The 19413-nt window shown below is 38.4% G+C and overlaps 2 protein-coding genes across 2 annotated transcripts; one reads left to right on the forward strand and one right to left on the reverse strand.

Moving 5' to 3' along the window:
* Positions 1–3013: 3013 nt before the first annotated feature.
* Positions 3014–5807, reverse strand: LOC121389210. The gene has a single exon (XM_041520813.1). The coding sequence runs from the start codon at positions 5805–5807 to the stop codon at positions 3117–3119; it is 2691 nt and encodes an 896-aa protein (XP_041376747.1). The 3' UTR covers positions 3014–3116.
* Positions 5808–12405: 6598 nt separating this feature from the next.
* On the forward strand, positions 12406–15632 carry LOC121388223 (28S ribosomal protein S17, mitochondrial-like). The gene is made up of 2 exons (XM_041519489.1): positions 12406–12586; positions 13869–15632. The coding sequence occupies exons 1-2, from the start codon at positions 12476–12478 to the stop codon at positions 14118–14120; spliced, it is 363 nt and encodes a 120-aa protein (XP_041375423.1). The 5' UTR covers positions 12406–12475; the 3' UTR covers positions 14121–15632.
* The last annotated feature ends 3781 nt before the right edge of the window (positions 15633–19413 follow it).

A 19413-nucleotide genomic window follows, 5' to 3' on the forward strand; every position in this document is an offset into this window, starting at 1 on the left:
CCTTTAAACAAACCAAATTTTACCTTTCCACAAAGGCTAGCCCTAGCAAGGATTTTTTTAGTTTATAAGTACTTTCCCATAAGCAGGGCAGTACATATCACAGTATTTGATCTGCTAGCCATGTGGCACATGTTCAGACGGAGGTGGGGGTGGGGTGGCGTGACTAGAGTCTATCAGGCAGCAGTCCCTTTTACAGTCAGAATAAATAAATCTGATTTATTGAAAATTCCAATTGCCAGTTTTTATTTTTATTTATATATTTATTTTTTATTTATTTTATTGTTTGTTTGATGACATTCCAGCATAATTTAACCCACGGCTTCCTATTAGCTGCCTACAATAATATACTGAATGACAAAAGAAAAGCGGATATTTATTTTGTTGTTCATGGTAAGTTTACTTCGGTAAATAGACTGTTAAAATGAAAACTAAAATCTTCACAAGACATTGATCATTTTCTCAATTAAATCCAGTGTCTGATTTCATTTTATAAATCACGAGTTTTCTTTTATTTGAGCACATTTACCAAATTGCTAAACTTTTTTGGCTAAGTATACATGATAAGTACGACAGTGAGAGGAAACGTTTTACTTACTGGCCAGCAGAAAGGGACTTTTTATACGCACTTTCTCACAGACATGACAGTTGGCCTACATGTATATTGTGTAAATTGTGATACCATGACATTTAATAATGTAAAGTCGTCGACGAGGAATCTGTTATGTACCATTATCTGGGTAGCCTACATCGATGCGGGGAAGGGATAGCCTACATCGATGCGTGAGGGGTGGTAGCCTACATAGATGCCGGTTTTAAAACAAACTAATAACAACAGAAACAAACGCTGGAACTTGCTCCTGCAAGGGGAGGTGTAATTAAGACCACTAAATAACAGTCCTTAATTTAATTGAATATTTCAAGATATAAATCAAGTTAAAATAAATAAGTAAATAAGCCTTCTCTCTCTCTCTCTCTCTCTCTCTCTCTCTCTCTCTCTCTCTCTCTCTCTCTCTCTCTCTCTCTCTCTCTCTCTCTCTCCTGTTGGAAATTACATATAAATGCCACACTGTGGCTTGTCGATATGAATAGCCTGCGTGGCGCGGATGGTTTCTCTTTTCACGTTGTTAAGCCATCGGTCTTAAGACTGGTAGATACTGGATTTGCCTCCTGGTACCGGTTCCCACCACCAAGAGCGTGTTTTAACGACTCAGTGGAAAGATAACTATGAAACAACAACAACATTTTTTACACTTCTCAAATATAACGTTTATTTAAAGACAACACCAATATTAAACAATATAGTTAAGTCCGGCCAATGATAATGGGCGTTACTTTTATTGAGACACGTCATGGTGTTGATATTAAATGGTATAACTTACATAATATAGCAAATACATCAACATATAAAATATTATAAGGGTATAACCTACATAATATAACACATAAATTAGCACATAAAATATTTTGACACAGAAGCCAATTTTAAAGTCATAAAACTTGTTTTATATTATAGCCGACTATTACAGTCAACAATCAATGTTCATAACACAAATACACACGAGCGCGCAGGCGTATACGCACGCACGCACGCACGCACACACACACACACACACACACACACACAAAAACCAATGGCAAATGAAACAATTACCGATATATATGAAAACTAACACCCTAACAAGACAAGTTTAAAAGACAATATCAATAGAACAAAACATTACATCTCCCAAACATCTAGAAACATCACCGCTGGTAATAATTAAAACAAATGGTATCCTTTAATGATCAATGCTAGATTTTATTGGCTGTTGATATTGAAAAAAAAAGCTAACTCATTCATTTTCCTCAGCTAGTCGAATTAGGTACGTTCTAAGAATTGTGTACATGAACCGTACTGAACTGATTCGCTAAAACAGAAAAGTGGTATTTAGAATAGCCAAACTTTGTAATCTAAAACATTGCTGGGTCCCCCTATCCACCTCAAGTCGTATGCCGCTACTTGCGCACCCTTCTTACCCTTCAAATGAATCTAGCAACTACTTACTTTAAACCTTAAAGGGACAGTCTCGAGTTTACAATCATTGTAAAATGTTTCTGACCAATAGAGCCTTTTCGATGATGTAACATACCGTACAAATTAAATACATTTTCTCATTTAAAATATCAGTGTCTCTATTTACAAGGTGTTTGTTGTTGTCCAAATGCTAGTAGTAGCCCAAACCGGATTTTATCTCCCAATAATTTCGTACGTACGAGAAAATATATATCACGAAATAAAGTAGAAATTGAGTGCTACAAACATTAGTATACGACCGCAAACACATTCGATATACAGACACTGGTATTCTAAACAAGAAAATGTATTTAGTATGAAATAGTAGTTGCCAACAAGACTGTATCGCAAAAATCTTACAATGGCTGCAAACTCAGGACAGTCCCTTTAGGCTCATCCCGAGTCTGACTTGCGATTAGGTCTCCGGTAAGGTCTCCGATCTTATCGGAGGTCGGACTCGGGATGGGCGTGTTCGAAACCCTAGTGGTATATGAGCACGTAAAACTAGTTACCAACCTACCGTAAGCTTCCCATCTGACTTAAGCTTGACATACACTGCGTTCTCATCCCGGTATCGGCTCTCACGTACACCGAGCTTTTACGACTCAGTGGGTTTGTGTAAGCCCGCCACACCGACTTCTCTTTCACTAACATGTACATGTAACAACTATTTATTAACCACAAACGAATTGTCCTGGACAGACAACCTAGATGGCTAAGATGTGTGTCCAGAACAGAGTCCCTGGAATTTAATTGGGCCTAAGCACAAAACCAAATTTAGAAATGAAATGAAATAGTATTGTGATGATATGCTGACTTAATATTAAATATCCAGCCAGTGCCCCACGACAGGTATATCAAAGGCTGTGGTATGTCCTATCATGTCTGTAGGATGGTGCATATAATGAATCCCTTGCTACTAATGGAAAACAAATGTAGAGGGTTCTTTCTCTAAGACTGTATGTCAGAATTACCAAATGTTTGGTATCCAATAGCCAATGATTAATAGATCAGTGTGCTCTAGTGGTGTCATTAATCAAAAAACATTTTTTTAGAATTAAATCTACATTTTTGTTGATAAAGTTCGAGATTCGTGGCTCAAACCCTCACGATCTTTGGCTTTCGACAGTTTTGTCTTCAATAACCGCAATACCCGGCGGTTGAACACAAAACAGATAAATATGTAGAGACCTTGGCTACCGTTTAGGATAATGAAAACATACCAAAGTTCGTCAGAATTTGAGAATCCTGCCGCAAACCCAAAAGCCCATGTAAGTCCCGTGATTATTAGTAATTTGCAGTAAATAATGCATTTAACTCTATCATTTCTAGTAGATGTGGCCGTTTTCGAGATGTCCATACTTCTTTCAATAGAGCATATGGTAATTACAAAACATACAACGTTTATCAGAATAAGAATAGCAAGTGGTACACCAAACACTGCGAGCAAAGCTTTCTTATTAGAGATCCAGCAAACTCCATTGTCCCCATATCCAATGGCCATGTTAGGTATTTCGGCCATGTCCACTGCCACACACACGCCAACTATCAGAGCTGGGAGACTCACTGCTATGGCGGCATAAAATAAAAATGATTTGTGGCTGTGTAATGCAGTGGATTTGGCTGTGAAGGTTTTTACAAGGTTGGTTGCCATCATGGTCATCCAAATGAACGTGGAAAGCCAGGTCCAATGCAGAACGATTCCCAAAAGCTTGCAGAAGAGACCAGTGGGTAGGTTGCTCAGCAACAACAATGTTTGTGACGTCAGCAAGGAAACCGATACTGACATGACGATTTTACCCGGAATGTTCCGAAGTTCTGGTAACGCAAAGTATATGATGAGCATCAGTGCTAATGAAAACACCGAAACGACCGAACACACCAATGTTAGCAGCCCTTGTGTTGGGTTGAAATTGAAGAAATGGACGAGTTCGTTCGATAAGTAGCTTCTGGTGAAGTTAGAACAGACGTAGACCTGATTTTCGTGAAATATAAAGCTTCCGAAAGAGAAATACAAGTCAGTGCCAAGGATATGAAGAGTCTCGTTCTGACTCTCGGTCTCGTTTTCAGGATACGAGGTCATGGGACAGTCAAGCAGACGACTGTTCATTTCACAGATAGTGTATTCTACAAGACTAGCTCCAGAATCATCGCTGAGACCTACTTTGATGACGAATGGAATATTCTCCAGGTGATAATACTGGAGACCATGGTACACAAACCACGATTCGTTGATTTCCTCGAGAGATCCATTTCTACTCACAACATGAGTGTTATTTTCACAACCAAGATCCTCGTTGCTGGGAAATGTACTAACAATCGCTTCAGTAATATTTCCACCTTTATGGCTGTCAATTAAAGCTTTAAACAAAACATCCAAAAACTGTGAAGAATAGCTATAGTTATATATGTCATTTTGTGAGCAGCTTGATGCCACTATTAATGATATTATTTTATGATCAGATATATTCTTTGAAAATGATATTAATGCGTTTTCTTTAATTGGTTCGATCCCAGCTGTTTGAAATGATGCATTTATTACTTCTAAAAACAGTTTGTCATTTAAGTGGCAGGAATCATTGTTGTAAGTGATGTTAACCCGGATGACCTGAAATCCATGTGGGAATATCTGATGCTGTAGATCACCCACAATACTTCCAGTTATCACACAAGAGCCGTTGATTGGAGACCTGCCTATAGGACAGACGAGCGGTCGACATCGGTCCTGATAATAGTCATAAACTTCATCAACGAGACACGCTTTCTGATGAGGACTCTTGCAGGTGGATGTTAAACTGCAAAGCGTTACACCGTGTTCACTAAAACTAAACAGAACTCCTAGACTAAGGTAATTGGGAGGAAATGTGAACTTCTTACAAAAATTGCATTTATATTTATAAAACGGAACTATATGTGTATCGGGTTCTAGATATCTGCAGTGAACATTTCTGCTGATATCACACATAACAACAACCAGATATCGGTATGCGTTACACAATTCCAGAAATCTGGCCAGAGTTTCCGAATCACTTTGGCTAGTTTCGTTGATCCCGATGTCAATGGAACTGAAGGTGGTCATAGCTACTGTTGATCCCAGTGTGGTCGGTTGCAAGAGATTTCCAACAAACTCTTCGGAATTTCTATTTTTAAAAACATTATCGTTGACATCAGAACGATGGCAGTATCTGAATACTACTGTCTGTGGAAATTGTAGTGTCAATAAACACTCGTCATTGTTCAGGAAATCCAGCAAATTATCGACGGTGATGTTTTCTTTGTGTACATCTGATACACACTTTAAGGATGTTTCCCATATATGTAGGTCATTGAGAGGTACATCGTGGCATACAGCGCAGAAGACATTCTGGAATGTAATAAATCTGTGAATCGTGTGAGTGGCGGGAACAGTTCCAATGACGTCTGCACTTTGATTTCGGCATTTTTTGACAACAGAAGGGACGTTATATGACGCGGGGCATTCCCCTATTACCCAAATATATTGTGACATCACTTTTATGTTAGCTTTTATACATGTCTTGTGCTTGAATAGGATCATCGTGAATCTGAATTGTGAACTACTGCTCGTCATGGTTTCAACTTGGCTAGCCACCCATTCGTAATTACCAGGTCGGACAGGGAGAGAACTGTTGGCTTCATCCAAACACACTGAGTAGAAATCTGGGCAGCAGTCTCCGTAAACCAGACACACTCTATCGCAGAAGCAGTTCAACCTATTTACAGCCGTGGGGGTCATCGTTCCATTCAGACATTTATTTTCGCAAAAACGCCCAAAGCAATCTGGCATTGAAAGGCCGTAGTATTCGATAGCCGAAGAAACCATTAAGATGCTGGGATCTGAAAAAACCCACAAAAACAATTGATACACATCTCCATCTATGTATAAAAGATGAACGCACAAATATAATGAACACATAACAATAAATAAATGATGCGTAAAGCTGAATGTTTCAGAATTAATTGTGAAGCATATAGCAATAAATAAATCAATACAATTTAACCAATCGACTATTTAAAATGTAAAACTAACCAATTCTATACATGTATACCATCTAAGTCCCACTCCGGAATGGTTAGTACTGCAAAATGTCACGGTCCCATATGCACTGATTACAATCTAAAATGTTTGGGTTTTTAAAATAAATGTTGAGGTAATCGTAATTAATATGCGAAAATTTTTTTTTTTTAAATACCAAATATTGCTGTCACTGACCTTAGTGCTCAAGATACGTACTACTACGTAAAACACCGGGATGACCAAAAATATACTGAATTTGCCAAAAGTTATAATTTCAATAAGATCCTGTAATTAATGTTATCGTTAAGATTTAGTTTACTAACTTGGATGAGTTCCGTTAAATTTACCTTTAGGCAGGTGAAGCAGAAGAAACTGCAGAACTAAACAACGCACCGATGAAAACATAGCTGAAGTGTGGAATATACGATCTAAGACGCTGTACTAGTTTCTAATGAATTAACTTGGATTTCACACGTGCTTTAAAGGTTTGTTTGGGTCAATAATCGTTGAACCTCGATCAGTCATCGGTGACAAAGTGCGTATTAGAAATCTTCGTATATCTGGACATTGGTGTCTACTAGTATTTAATCACAGACAAACCGCCAATTCAGGGTTGTTTAAGTGTTCGTTAAGTCTTAAAAAGCGAAATAAAAACACTTCTTATTATAATGTTCACATCTGAGTCAACAAACAAACCAGAGATTGACAGGTGCACGATATACCATCTTGGAGAAAAACATAGATAAAGTTTCTTTGATTACCTTGAAAGTTATTTAGTTTTAAAATTACAACTCAAAGCCTTGAAGGTATTACAAACAAGAGAGTTTTAAAATACGTCTTGGAAATATGAAAATTTTACGATCAGATGAAAGTACGAGTTTGTTTAATGTCACCTCGGAATGTTTTAAACTTCGCTTATTTGATGTCTAACGTATGGTAGCTTTGACACTTGATCGAAATCGAGTGAGGAGACCCAATCTTTCCATAAAGGCGTAGCCCAGTGGTAAAGTGTTCTCCTGATGAGCGGTCGGTCAGGGATCGATCCCTGTGGGCCCCATTGGGCTATTACTCGTTCCAGCCAGTGCACCACGACTGGTATATCAAAGGCCGTGGTATGTACTACCCTGACTGTGGAATGGTACATATAAAAGATCCCTTGCTGCTAATCGAAAAGAGTAGTCCAAGAAGTGGCGACAGCGTGTTTCCTCTCTCAATATCTGTGTGGTCCTTAACCATATGTCTGACGCCATTTAACCGTAAATAAAATGAGTTTAAGTACGTGGTTAAATAAAACATTTCTTTCTTTCATTGAGCTATTTCTCGTTGCAGTCAGTGTATATCACTGGTATATCAAAGACCGGGGTATGTGCTTTCCTGTCTTTGTAATGGTACATATAAAATATTCCTTTCTACTAATCGAAAAACAAACTTTTTGTATGTAGTATTAGACATGACAGTACACGTATATATATATATATATATATATATATATATATATATATATATATATATATATATATTTACCTTTAATGAAGCATTATCTGGCGGGGTGCAAATACTAACCTTTCCTCGGCTTTAAAACAAACGAATAACAACAATGATAAAATCACTGGAACTGGTCTATACAAATAAATAAATAAACAATGCACAATGGAAGGCACTCACGTTCTGAGTGCCGTAAGGTGAATAATAAACTTAAAAGGTTTTGGGTTTTTTTGCTTAAAAACACCACTAGAGCACATTAATCAACCGCTGTTGGGTGTTTGATTTTTTGAACTTATTTTCGTGCTTATATCCAATTAAGGTTCAAGCACGCTGTCCTGGGCACACACCTCAGCTATCTGGGCTGTCTGTCCAGGACAGTGGGTTAGTTGTTAGTTGGTTAGTTGTTAGTGAGAAAGAAGAGGGTGTAGTGGCCTTACACCTACCCATTGAGCCCTTAAGAACTCGCTCTGGGTTGGAGCCGGTACCGGGCTGCGAACCCTGTACCTACCAGCCTGTAGTCCGATGGCTTAACCACTGCGCCACCGAGGCCGGTTCTGTTGGGTGTGAAACATTTGGTAATTCTGACATAATATATAGTTATTGAGAGGAAAACCGCTATTTTTTTTTTCCATTAGTAGCAAAGGATTTGAAGAGGCTGATCTAGGGGGGCCCAGCTATTGGTGATCTGTGAGCTGGGCAGACTAGGAGGAAAACACATTGTTGCAAATCAGTTAAGCTGGTAAAATCTGGATAGTGTATTTCTATCTTTGTGTCCCCCTGATTACACAGACGGCATAATTTATCTTTTCTCTCAACGTTCCTACATCGTCCTGTTTCTATTTCTAGTCTGTGAGCATAAATCCTTAATCTTGTAATTGCCTGTCTAAAATTTACTGTTTTAATATACGTTAGGTAATCAGCCATTACACATTTGTCCTTAATATGTTTGTATAGTTGAAGATTTTCTGATTCTTTCAGTTTGGTTGTTAGGTATTTGTTGTAGTTATTGTTAATAGTTGTCTTTAAACTGTCAGCATTTGATTTTATACGTTTTTGTGTGTTTTGAAGTATACGTGGATCAATGTTATTTTTATCAAACATGCATTGCGCTTAGGCGTGCCACCATATGTTGTGTTGTATGTGTAGTGCTTTGCTGCACAGTATTGCATCATAGACAATAGTTCTTGTTAATTGCACATTTTCTAAGTATGCCCAGTATTTATAAATATTTGTATGTATATTACTGATGAGTAGATAGCACCCGAGTTCGTTTTTACATGCAACATTGACACTGTTTTTCCCAACTTGAAGGTTTTGCTTACAGAATTTTGTATGTAGGTTTTCGAATGGTTCTGATTCCAGTGTATCAAAATATTTGTGTTGGTCATCTTGTTTTATTTTCTAGTGCAGTTCAGTACCCCAAACCTCAGAATTGTAAAGCATGATAGGTTTAATGAGGACATCGAATAGCTTGTTGTAAATATGTATTGGTGGGTTTACTCCACTAAAAGCCACGTGCAGTTTAAAAAGAGCTTTGGAACCGTTTTTTTATTTTATAAAGTTCCGTTTTTCTTTGAGTAAAATTTCCTATTAAGTTTAGGCTGCATCCTATATATGTGTAGCTATTTGTTTGGCATATTTCGTCTTGATTTAAGAAAAACTTGATATTTGTTGGGCTTTTGCCTTTTTATATTGTCATAAAGTTTGATTTTGATGGATTTATTGTCAAATGCCATAATTCACAAAAGTTACCGAGAGTACTTAGGCTCTCCTGAAGTCCTATTGCAGTTTCTGACACTAATAATAGGTCGTCAGCCCATAACAAATGTGATAATGTTTGGTTTTGTAGCGTAACTGGTGAGCATTTGTCTTGTGAAAAGGTTAGGTAGTCTATAAATATATTGAATATAGTGGGACTTAAGCTATCGCCCTGTTTTACTCCTATATTAGATTCGAATTGTTCTGTTACACCTTTTGGGAACTGAACTGCCACTTCAGTCTTAATATACATGGACTTAATAATATTGTAGAACTCCCCACCAATGCCCAGTCGCAATATTTTAAGCAAGAGTCCTTTCCTCCAAACTGTGTCAAAAGCTTTTTGGAAATCTATAAAGCATATATAAAGTTTTTTACGTAGTTTTTCTACAAATTTGTTAGTAAGAGTTTTGATAATAAATATGTTGTTGGTTGTTCTTCTGTCTTTTCTAAAGCCAGACTGGTTTTCTGACATAACGTGTTGGTCTTCCAGGTGCTTAGTTAGGCGGTTATTTAAAATAGAGGAGAATAATTTCCACAGACAGCTGGTGATAGTTATTCCTCGATAATTTTTGGGGTCCATTTTATTTCCTTTTTTATGAATAGGTGTCATATATCCCTTCTTCCAGCTAACCGGGAATATACCAGTGTTGTATACTGCATTGAGAGTATTATGCCTTGTCCAAATTTGATCATTTCATTGGATATTGTGTCCGGACCGCTTAATTTATTTGTTTTAAGTGATTTTATGGCAGTGAGTATTTTTTTTGATGAGATATTACTCTCAAGTGATGGGTAGTATTTTTTGGTCGTTTTCGCGTTTATGATGTTCTTCTAGCAATGTTTGTTAATTTTTGTTTGTGTAGGAGTTGGAATCCCTATTTAAATCTCTAAAATGGGCAGTGAGATTCTCGATCATTTCATCGGGTAACTCGTTGTTGCCATTGTTTTACTGACCATATTATTTATGATGCTCCAATATTCTTTTGGATTGTCATCATTTAGGTCTTCTAATATTAATTTTTTTGACAATTCCTCTTTAAGATTTTTTCTTCTAGTTGCCTGTTGGTTCTATGTCGTTTTTTCTTAATTTCCATCAGTGAGTTGCGTAGTGTTGCATCTAATGGGTTTGTTTTTAGTTGTCTAGCCAGGCTACGGAATTGTGACTTTAGAAAATTTACACTTATTTTTGTTTGAGAGTTTTTCTCGCTATGTTTTGTGGGTGGATTTGGATTTTGGTGTCGCGTAGGTGATACTTTGGATGCTGCTGTAAACATGATATTATTTAATACCTCGACACATTCATCAACTGTGTTATTAGACAGTTCGGTATTCATGAAGCTTTGTATTTTTCTGGTGAATCTATGGATATTAGTTCTTGTTGGTATTTTTCACGATTATTGGTGTTGATTTTATGTTTTGGTTTCAGCTGATGTAGATTGGACTGTTGCTGTCTGGTGGTAGTTAGTTTACATTTGATGATAATAGATATTGGGCAGTGGATGGAAGAATCTGGGATGATATATTTTACATTTAGGCTAACAATGTCGGAAAGACAACTTTCTTGACAGATAACATAATCAACTGCACTTGTTCCTTGACTGTCGTGGTGCACTGGCTGGAACGAGAAATAGCCCAATGGGCTCACCAACGGGGTCGATCCTAAAGCGACCGCGCATCAGGCGGGCGCTTTGCCACTGTGCTACGCCCCGCGCCAAAGGCTAATCATAGTGTACATTCAGCAAATAGGTCGGCCCTTACTACTCTTTTTCTAGACTTTATTTGCTTTATAGTGATACCATCTCGTATCCTCCGGAGTCGGGCCCGTCCGCACCACTATACCAACCCATGACGACTGGACTATACCCTAGTCTGATACTCTCTCTCGTTCAGACGGATCCGGCTTCTCAAGATCTGTATTTCAGCACAGCACTACACCTTCAAAGTCTATCGACTGTCAATCTAGGGGTTTTCTTGACGGGATGCAACCCATCTCGTCCCTATAAGCTGTGCACCCAAACGGCCTTAACGAGGCCACTCACGTGGACATATCGATCGGACTTCAAACTTTTAGATCTGCGTTCAAAAGATTATGTCGAAATTACTCTCTCTTTTTTTTAATTATTATTAAATAGTCCGATCCTCTCTTCTTTTTCTTATTTAATTTTGGACCGTCCTTCTAAAATGCTCCAAATTATATAAATATTATTCGGCCGAGCAGTCAATTCCTTTTATTTTTGGCTTGTAAGTTGTTGTTTTTTTGTTTTGTTTTTTAATTTATTCTATTAACTTTTTTACTAATTGCTATTTTCAAAATTCTGCCCATTTTCAACTCTGCCCCCCCCCCCCCCCCCCCCCCTCCCGAGTCAGGTCACCGATCTTATCGGAGGTCGGACTCGGGATAGGCGTGTTCGAAACCCTAGTGGTATATGGGCACGTTAAACAAGTTATCATCATCATCAGCAGCAAATAATGCCTTGTCGCCTTCCCCCACCACCCCGAAGTTACCTCCCCCACTCACCTGTCTCGTACGACTATGCGAGAGAGCCTGATCCACCGTAAGTTGGTTAAAGGGACCTTCCTGAGTTTGCTGCATTGTAAAATGTTTCCGACTAATACAATATTTCTACGATTAAACTTACATATTAAATATATTTTCTTGTTTAGAATATCAGTGTCTGTATATTCATTGTGTTTCTGGTCGTCTTAATATTTGTAAGTAGTCGAAACTTGATTTTGTCTTCAAATAATTTCGTACATAAGAGAAAAAATAAATTAGGAAATAAAATGAAATTTAACCTAGTACAAATAATAGAACGATCAAAAACACGTTTAATATACAGCCACTAATATTTTATGCAGAAAAATATATTTGATATGTAATTACAATCGTTAAAAGGTCTCTGTTAGTCGATAACATCTTTAAAATTGCAGCAAACTCAGGAATGTCCCTTTAACGTGTGCCCAATTTTTTGATATACTATGTGCAGTAAAATATGTAATTCCTAGAACATACAGAAATTTTTCACCCAAAGTGAGCCTCGTTTTTGACAGTTACCTCCCTTCTTAGCGCATTGCTTCAATCACGTTTTATTTTCGTTAGAGGTTTTTCGCTCACGAAAACAAGTTACTTTTTCACAACAATGTCTCGAATGAATATTGTCATAGGACAGGTGATGAAACGACATAAAATGCGCCCAGAGCTAGTAAAGGTGCGATATCTACGATTGGTTCTGGATAACTACTTGCTGAAGGTAAACTAGACTCAGTCTTTAATGATATTTTGTTACTATTGAATGTTGTCAGAGGATGTGTGCGTGTTCATGCATTGTAGCGGGTGGGATAGGTCTAGACTGTGGTGAACGAAGTTTATGGGGGATCAAGACATGCTCCCTGGAAAATGTATTTTATTTTTTTGAAATAAAATGTGCTTCAGCTTTGGTGAGTTTCGACCCCGGACCCCCCCCCCCCCCCCCGCCTGCCCGCACACCCCGCTCGAGAACTATTAAAGTTTGTTTTGTTTAACAACGCCATTAGAGCACATTGATTTATTAATCATTAGCTATTGGAACAATTCGCAATTTTGACATAATAGTCTTAGACTTGGAGGAAACCCACTACACTTTTCCATTAGTAGCAACTAAGCAAGGGATCTTTGATATATGCAACATCCCACGGACAGGATATCACATGCCACAGCCTTTAATATATCAGTCGTGGTGCACTGGCTGGAACGAGAAATAGCCCAATGAGCCCACCGACAGGGATCGATCCCATCCCGCCCCCTCGAGAACTATAGTCCTTTCCACAAGGAATGCCTTTTTGTTCGTACTGTGTCCATAATTTACTACATTTTTTTTTTTTTTTTTTATCCGCTTGTTTTCTAAGTGGCACACAAAAATAGTGGGGGGGGGGATTTCCAAAATACTTTTACTTTTCTTCATGTCAAACCAAACTGAAATTATTTAAAAAAAAAAAAAATTGTAGGAGGATGGGACGTACAGTTGGTCATACGATTTTTGCTATTCAGCCATCCAAATGCCCGTCTAGCTCTCTAATGGCAGTGTACTTGGGCCAGGGATCTTTTACAGTATATGAACTTTTCCACAACCAGAACAGGACATATCACAGCTTTTGATATGCCAGTCGTTGGACATTGAGGGGATTCGATCCTTAGACCTAACAAGTACGGCGAGCGCTGTACCAAATGAGCAAGATTTACAAAATTCTGAAAAGGGTGAGGTTGAGTTTTGCTAAGGGCAAATAATCCGAGTTGCCAAAGGGAGTGAGATCTGCTGCCCGGAAATAAAAGATGCTCAAACTCTTCTCTTTTTTTGTAGGGCATGATGAATTTTAAAAAGAAAACAAAATTAGGAGAGGGTGTCACAGGACCGCTTAGACACCCCCCTCCTCCCTGGATCCGCCAATAATAATTCATAATTGATTATAACTGCCTTTGTTATACTCGTCTACCTATCTATTTCACTTTTTTTTTTCTTCTTCTTTTAATTTTAATTTTAAATAAATTTGTTGTAGTACTTCAACAAACGGTTTCAATGCTGGGCCGAAGACAGAAGCGTTAAAGGTGACATCGGAGACATGGTCTTACTCAAGACGCTAGAAGAACAGAAAATACCAGAAGTGCGTCATGAAGTCATCGAGATGGTGTATAAATTAGGGGCCATCGTCGACCCCGTCACGGGCCGGAGGTGTCGAGGCAAAGAGTACATAGAGGAGGCGGAGCGACTGGCGCAAAAACAGTTCATAGAATCGGAGAAGAAATCGTGATAATCGTGCTGTAATTAATAGACAATTAATGGGAAGAAAGAAATGTTGTGAACAAAGGATTCTTGTGTGTGATTTGGAAGTACATGTATAATAAAAGAGAGAAGTTTATGATAATAAACAGTGCAGAGCTGTACCTAGCGGGGTATCAAGGAGACAATAACTTGGATGTCAAGCTTGTGAAGACGCTATAAGGGTGGATCCAAGGGAGGGGACCAAGGGGACCTGTTCCTCCCTTTAAAAAATTAAAGTGCCCCATTTTGAAGAATTTATTTACAATTTTCATTTGAGGGAGTTTCTCCATGTACCCTTTGCCATTGGTCCCCACCCTAAAATGTTTCCTGGGTCCGCCCTTGTATATCACTGTCCCCAGGTTCCTGTTTGACTACCCCTCCTTTATTTTGGATAGTTACGGCCCTGCGGTGAATGTGTGCTGTGTTAATGAACTGTTGGTGTCTATCACCTTTTACCAAATCATTGGCGTGTCTAGGAGTTCGAATGTTGCATAAGGATTTGACTGGTTTTCCATAGTGTTGTATCCCATCATCTTCATTTAACCTATCGAGGGACCGCTAACACTTTGCTACCGGAACACACACGTGTGTTGTTTTTATTGGTTGCTCCTTTAACGTGATACATGTGTGTGCTTGAAAAGTTTCAGAAGTAGGGTCTCAGATGTCATTTCCTGGCATGTGTGCAGAACATTGAGCAGGGGGGTCTAGACTGTTGTGAGCGACGTTTTCAGTGGGTACTGGGTTGTGCTGCCCCGAAACATATATGGAAAACAAATTCGCATGATGCGGGGATGGGTGGGGTCGATTCCCACCATCCAACCTCTGCACACGCGCCAGATTTCATTCGACCAGTCGAAAGCCTGCATAAATAAATATGGCAACAGCTTTAAACCGTGTTACATTCAGAACGACTGTGATAAAAAGGTGATCTGAACAAGAACGACATTCGCTCATGTCGGATCTGTCAACGGATACCAGTAAGGTGGTGTGGGACCGAGGTAAAAAACCCAGTCCAATAGTCCAGCAATATGCCACTTCAAGATATGATGCCAGTGGTGGATCTAAACCACCCCCACCCCCACCCCACCAATGAATTTTCTGGACCCGCCACTGGATGCACTAACCAGTCAAATTATGCCTTCTGAACACGCCACTGATTTTAATCGAATTCGGTACCATCTATGCTGTACTAGAAATCTTCGAGTCAAAACATTTGTTAATTCTCTTGTGTAATAAAATGGCGTGACTCTTCTTTTAGTACGCCGTTTTTCAGCAGTCACTGGTTTTATTATGTGTATTATCCGACAGTATGCTATGTAACGAGTTTCAATATATCTCGTGAAACTCCACGGTTCCCTAGCGTTCCATGGTGTTTCGCTCCGGAACTTCTTTCATCGGATTAGTCTAATCACATGTTTGTTAATTGTAGCTAACATTTATACTGCTATCACTTGTATTCATGTAATGTCATTGTAATGTGTGATAAAAACTTCTCTTCTTTTTTTTTTTCTTTTTTTTCTTCTTTTTTTTACAGTGCATTATTTTCTTGTTTATCGGTATTATATTACCCGACTTCCAATCACGATTGCTAGGATCGATCCCCGTCGGTGGGCCCATTGGCAGTGGTCGCAAAACAAGGCGTCGCGCGTCGCATGCGACGTTTACTACCCTTATTTCCGACGTCTATTTTCGCCACTGTTGCTCAGACTCCAGTTCATATTTTCTTGGTTCTTGTCTGAATGTATAGCTCGGCTTCTATGGGTTAATTTCTTCAGGAAAACTTTGCGTTTCCCACGAATACAGCGTCCATTACTGCTCATTGCCTTTGTTTTTAAAATATATTTTGTTTTGATTCATGAGCACACTTAGACCCAGTGCTTTTCCGCGATCGTGGAAAACGGACGGAATTCCCATTGTGAAACGGAATTTACATTTGGAAACGGAATTACGATTTTTCGCGAAGTTAAAAAAATCAATATTATTTTACTATTGCCACACGCTGTAAAACTGTGCAGTACTATTGGCAAACGCTAGACTGGATTATGCGCTTCTCGGTAAACCAAATGGTCACATTGGGAACCAATCAAATACTTCGCGAACGTTAGCGAAACGTTTGCTGGCTGAAATTGGGGCTGGTTTACTGCTTAGTCTGTTGCGCCTGCGCAGATGGGACAGGTTTTTTCCCCCAAGAGTACGTGTAGCCAGCGGTTTGTTGCTAACGCTTGTCTTGGAAGACAGCTTTTTTTACGCTACACATTAAACGGAATTACCATTTCGGGAACCACCATTCAAAATATGTGCAAACGTTTAGCAAAAAATGGGTGGCTGAACTTTGCAATGTTACTTTATTTCCGCTGTGTCATGTGCATACTTCAGTTTGCAGACGACGTTAGACTGTTGAAAGAGATGATAAAATAAATGTTTACGTTTTGTGAACACTAAGCCCCGTTGAATAAAGCAGTGCACTTAATTGTTGGACAATCATGCTTTATGTAGTTATTATAATTGTAGCCTTTGCTCCTGATATGATTTTTCGTTACTAATATGTAGGCTTACTTTAATTTAATAACAAATAGCGACGCATGTCGACGCCAGTCAATTTAAGGACCCTTTAATTTGTCACAACTTGTGTTAGTTCAAGTGTTAATTACATATTGTAGTCTGAAACATAAATGAAACGGAATTTACAAAACATGAAACGGAAAATAGCTTTTTTTTAAAAACGGAAAACCACCGAGTCATACTTGTTCTATTCTTGGGCCAACAATTTCACCAACTATATGCATTACAAGTGCACCACGTTGCACACTTCTGTGGTAACAGACTCCGGCCCATAGGTCCCCCCCCCCCCCCCTGCGTGCCACCATTACTGAGTGTCTGTAGCTCTCGATAAACCCCCAACTCCTACGCTGTCAGTTCCAACGCCTAGTAGTAGGCCTACTTCGTTTTGCAACCGCTGATTGGGCTATTTTTCGTTCTAGCCATGCACCACAACTGATATATCAAAGGTCTTGGTATGTGTTATCCTGTCTGTGGGATGGTGCATATAAAAACATCCTTTCCTACTAATGGAAAAATGTAGTGGGTTTCTCATCCAACACTAATATGTCAAAATTACCAAATGTTTGACATCCAATAGTCGATGATTAAAGGTCCTGGCTTATGGCACATTATAATGTTGATTTCAAATTTTCATTAATGATTTCAGTGTTTACAAGGGTAGAGCTTGAAGTTCACTGGGATCAGTATTTGTACTCGTATTGGTAGATCTTGCCATGGTTTTATAGATATATTTGTATGATCGCATTAACTACAATCGATGGTACACTGTCTATCTTGCAAATGCTCATCGGTTGCTACATGAAATCCTACATGAATTTTTATGTGATAATTTTGAGGTCAGAAGGCCCAAAGCGCCAAACTGCAATATAGTACAATCAGGTACAATCCTTCAATTGAATCAGATATTTTACACAGACTATTTACAGCATTCAAATCCGGCCTGGAGGTGAATACTTTGCTGATCATAAAGAATGACTTGCTACCCATACCAATACCCATTGCTGAAACAAACTCAAGATTCAAATGTACCGGAGAAATTACTCAGGAAGTCAGTCTTGATTGTTGACGGACAGGCATTGGTTCAAAGTCCAAAACACAAAGGGAAACAACATTTTTGAGAAATATGCTGACATGTTGTATTTGATCGCTACAAGTCTCTATTAACCAAACCAAATGCACAAATTAGACATATACAAACCCTTAAGAAGGATGCCAATGCCTCATGCTGAACAGAAAGCAATGTAAAATTAACTAATTTCCTCGGAAACTTTTTTAAAACTTTGCACTGAATGCAAAATGGGTGGGTGGTTTCACCGAGAATTATGCAGTGTAGAGTAGTAACACTGAGTTGAATGTCGAACAACCAAAGACCAAGCTCGGGTAATCTGATACCAGAATAGTAGTTCATGGAATTCACTGTTCAAAACTATCTGACTAAATATTGCTGTACATATAATATATGCAAGACACTGATGTCCTGCTTTTGCACATGTCAAATCTAACAATTGGAAAACCATTCTTATAAATATGATATTGGAGAACACACCCCTTAGTACCAGAATGTTGAGTTTGGTTGCTTTACATGCTCTGAGATGCAATACTATTATTTCATACGTTTGGTATTTCAAAGGAAAATAAACGATTCTGAACAAAATGGCGGTTACTGTGCCTGTAACAAATAGCAATGCTTTAGAAAATTAATTTGTAAAGTATAATCTAACAGTAATAGTGAAGACAAAGTTCAAAATGTTCTACCTGGGAAATTGAAAGATCCAAAATGTGGTGTTCGCAGATGAGCTTGATTGTGTCATGTCACTGCCATACAAAACAAGCTTAAATATACCACTCTAGGCCTTCCATCATCTCCAGAAGTGGATAGACTCGTATGGATGAATAACCTATGAATGCCATCTGCTTTTGCTTCCAGTTTGTGTTAACGTATTAGAAAGGTTGCTGCTGTTGTTAAATAACCCTTTCACTAAATACCCATACATCTTAAAAGACTCTTAGCGTAATACGTGATGTAATATATCAAAAATACAGTAATATATTATTAGACTACATTTTGGACGATGTATTTCCACCCATTGCAAATAGTTATGATATGGCGGCCATCTTGAATCATATCACACATATGATGAACCATTTGTGTTGTATGCTGCGATACATTCTTGCAGCCAATAGTGCCCTTCTTAAGACTTGGATGTCGATTTTCTGATAAATGGCCACCATTTTATTTTCCGCCATCTTGTTTTTCAACTTTTTGACACAAAACTAAATATTCAAATTGTCAACATGTTTTATAAATTAAATGTATCCACATTTATGTTAATGTGAAAACAAATTCTATAAAGATCGTTGGGATACCAGTTACATACTTTTTATTAGCCAATTTTCCGCAATTTTGTTTTCGGCCATTTTGAAATATAAAACGTAATTTCTCAGGTGGCCAACATATATATATTTTTTTTTTTTTTTTGATTCAGCATACCAAAATTAGGTTAAAAATCTATGTTGGATCAAATCCTAAACAAATGCCCGTACATGTCACATTTCTGGAAAATGGGACCTGACTAAGCACTCCGCTGATATGGTTGCAGAATCGATCGTACTCTACTGGAATACATTTCCCCCATTTCAACCATAGGCGTAGGAAGTGCGTGGGGAGAGGTCTGTCCCAACCCCATCTCTGAAGAATGCAAAAATTGCATTCCTCAATT

The sequence above is a fragment of the Gigantopelta aegis genome, chromosome 14, assembly GCF_016097555.1.
Source record: "Gigantopelta aegis isolate Gae_Host chromosome 14, Gae_host_genome, whole genome shotgun sequence".
Taxonomy (NCBI): Eukaryota; Metazoa; Mollusca; class Gastropoda; order Neomphalida; family Peltospiridae; genus Gigantopelta; species Gigantopelta aegis.